The 1,253-nt window shown below is 29.2% G+C and overlaps 1 protein-coding gene across 1 annotated transcript in view; it reads right to left on the bottom strand.

Moving 5' to 3' along the window:
- RPS6KA6 (ribosomal protein S6 kinase, 90kDa, polypeptide 6) overlaps positions 1–1,253 on the bottom strand; it is a 142,356-nt gene that overhangs the window by 31,122 nt on the left and 109,981 nt on the right. The window contains 1 exon segment of the mRNA XM_012642678.1: positions 1,073–1,149. Within this exon segment, the coding sequence (XP_012498132.1) occupies positions 1,073–1,149 (77 nt within the window).

Here is a 1,253-nt window from a genome sequence, read left to right as displayed (position 1 = left end):
CATATCTTAATGTGTTAATATCTTAATCTCCTCATGTAACAATTAAGGTGAAATAACACTAAACACGCACTTATACATACACAATCACTTTTTGTTTAGTCATAAAGTAAATATTTGAAAGCAACAAGGGGAATGGTATCCCATGGTTTAAAACCAATAATGTTAATTGCACTTGGAATGTAAACTTTAGCTACCCTTAACTTCAGCACTTGCTGTCATCTATAACTAAATATTCTGCATACATGTGTATTATCTAAAAGTACATGAAATATACTGACATATGTAATTATCACCGAGCCAATAAATAATTTAGAGTCACCATTTTTATAACATAAAACTCTTGGTATGCCAAGCATACTAAAATTCTACTAAATGCACTCTTTAAAACATCACACCTGAGTACATAATAAATACTTGCTAAACGTGGCCTTTTTCTATATTACAGCTCTCTTAATGTCTATAGCCATAAGTTTTCACTTCTAAATATAATAAAAGTGCTACTCATTACTAAGAGTAAGATAGCACTTGTATTATTTGTAAATTACCAACATTAACATAGTCTAATTATTATTACATTTGTTTGGAGCTTTCCTTAATCCTTTTAAGGGACAGCAGCTGTGCGAGTTTCTGCAGTTTAGCATTGTTACTATTTAGATTTGTACAATCTTACTAAATCTCTATTGCCAAGAGATCCAGAATTCAAGTACTTTAAAAAAAATTAACTCAATATCAACAAATTCAGTGGGCAAGTTCCTGGTGGAACATGCAATTATTTTATAACTGAGTAAACATTTGCAAGAAATAATGCACTCAATGTAAAAAATCAAAATAAAAACGCATGCTTTATTTTTAAAGTTTTAGTTCTAGCTGAAAACAGCCTTTTAATTACTATATCTTAAAAGTACCTCATTATACATCTTACTTCATGTTTTTTAATAAGTAAAAATATATATTTTAAAATGTTGGTAGCATTTCTCTTAAAGTTATTTTCATCTGTCCACTTTCTAGATGAAGATATATAGGTGAAATTCAAATAACGATGTGAACACTTTTGAGTATATAAGCTTCTTACCCAGCCAACATTGTGTAAAAAAGGACTCCTAAACTCCAAATATCACAAGCAGCATCATATCCCTGTTGCATAAGAACCTAAGAAAGAAACAGTCATTATGTGGTATTACTCGATATAAACTCAATTTTCTCATTTAAAAGAAAGTTGTTTTGCTTCTAATAATTTAACAAATGTTCACAAT

This window comes from Propithecus coquereli, unplaced genomic scaffold (genome assembly GCF_000956105.1).
Source record: "Propithecus coquereli isolate 6110/MARCELLA unplaced genomic scaffold, Pcoq_1.0 Scaffold182, whole genome shotgun sequence".
NCBI classification, from domain to species: domain Eukaryota; kingdom Metazoa; phylum Chordata; class Mammalia; order Primates; family Indriidae; genus Propithecus; species Propithecus coquereli.
Note: the sequence above shows the minus strand (reverse complement) of the source record. Positions and strands in the feature narration are given on the sequence as shown.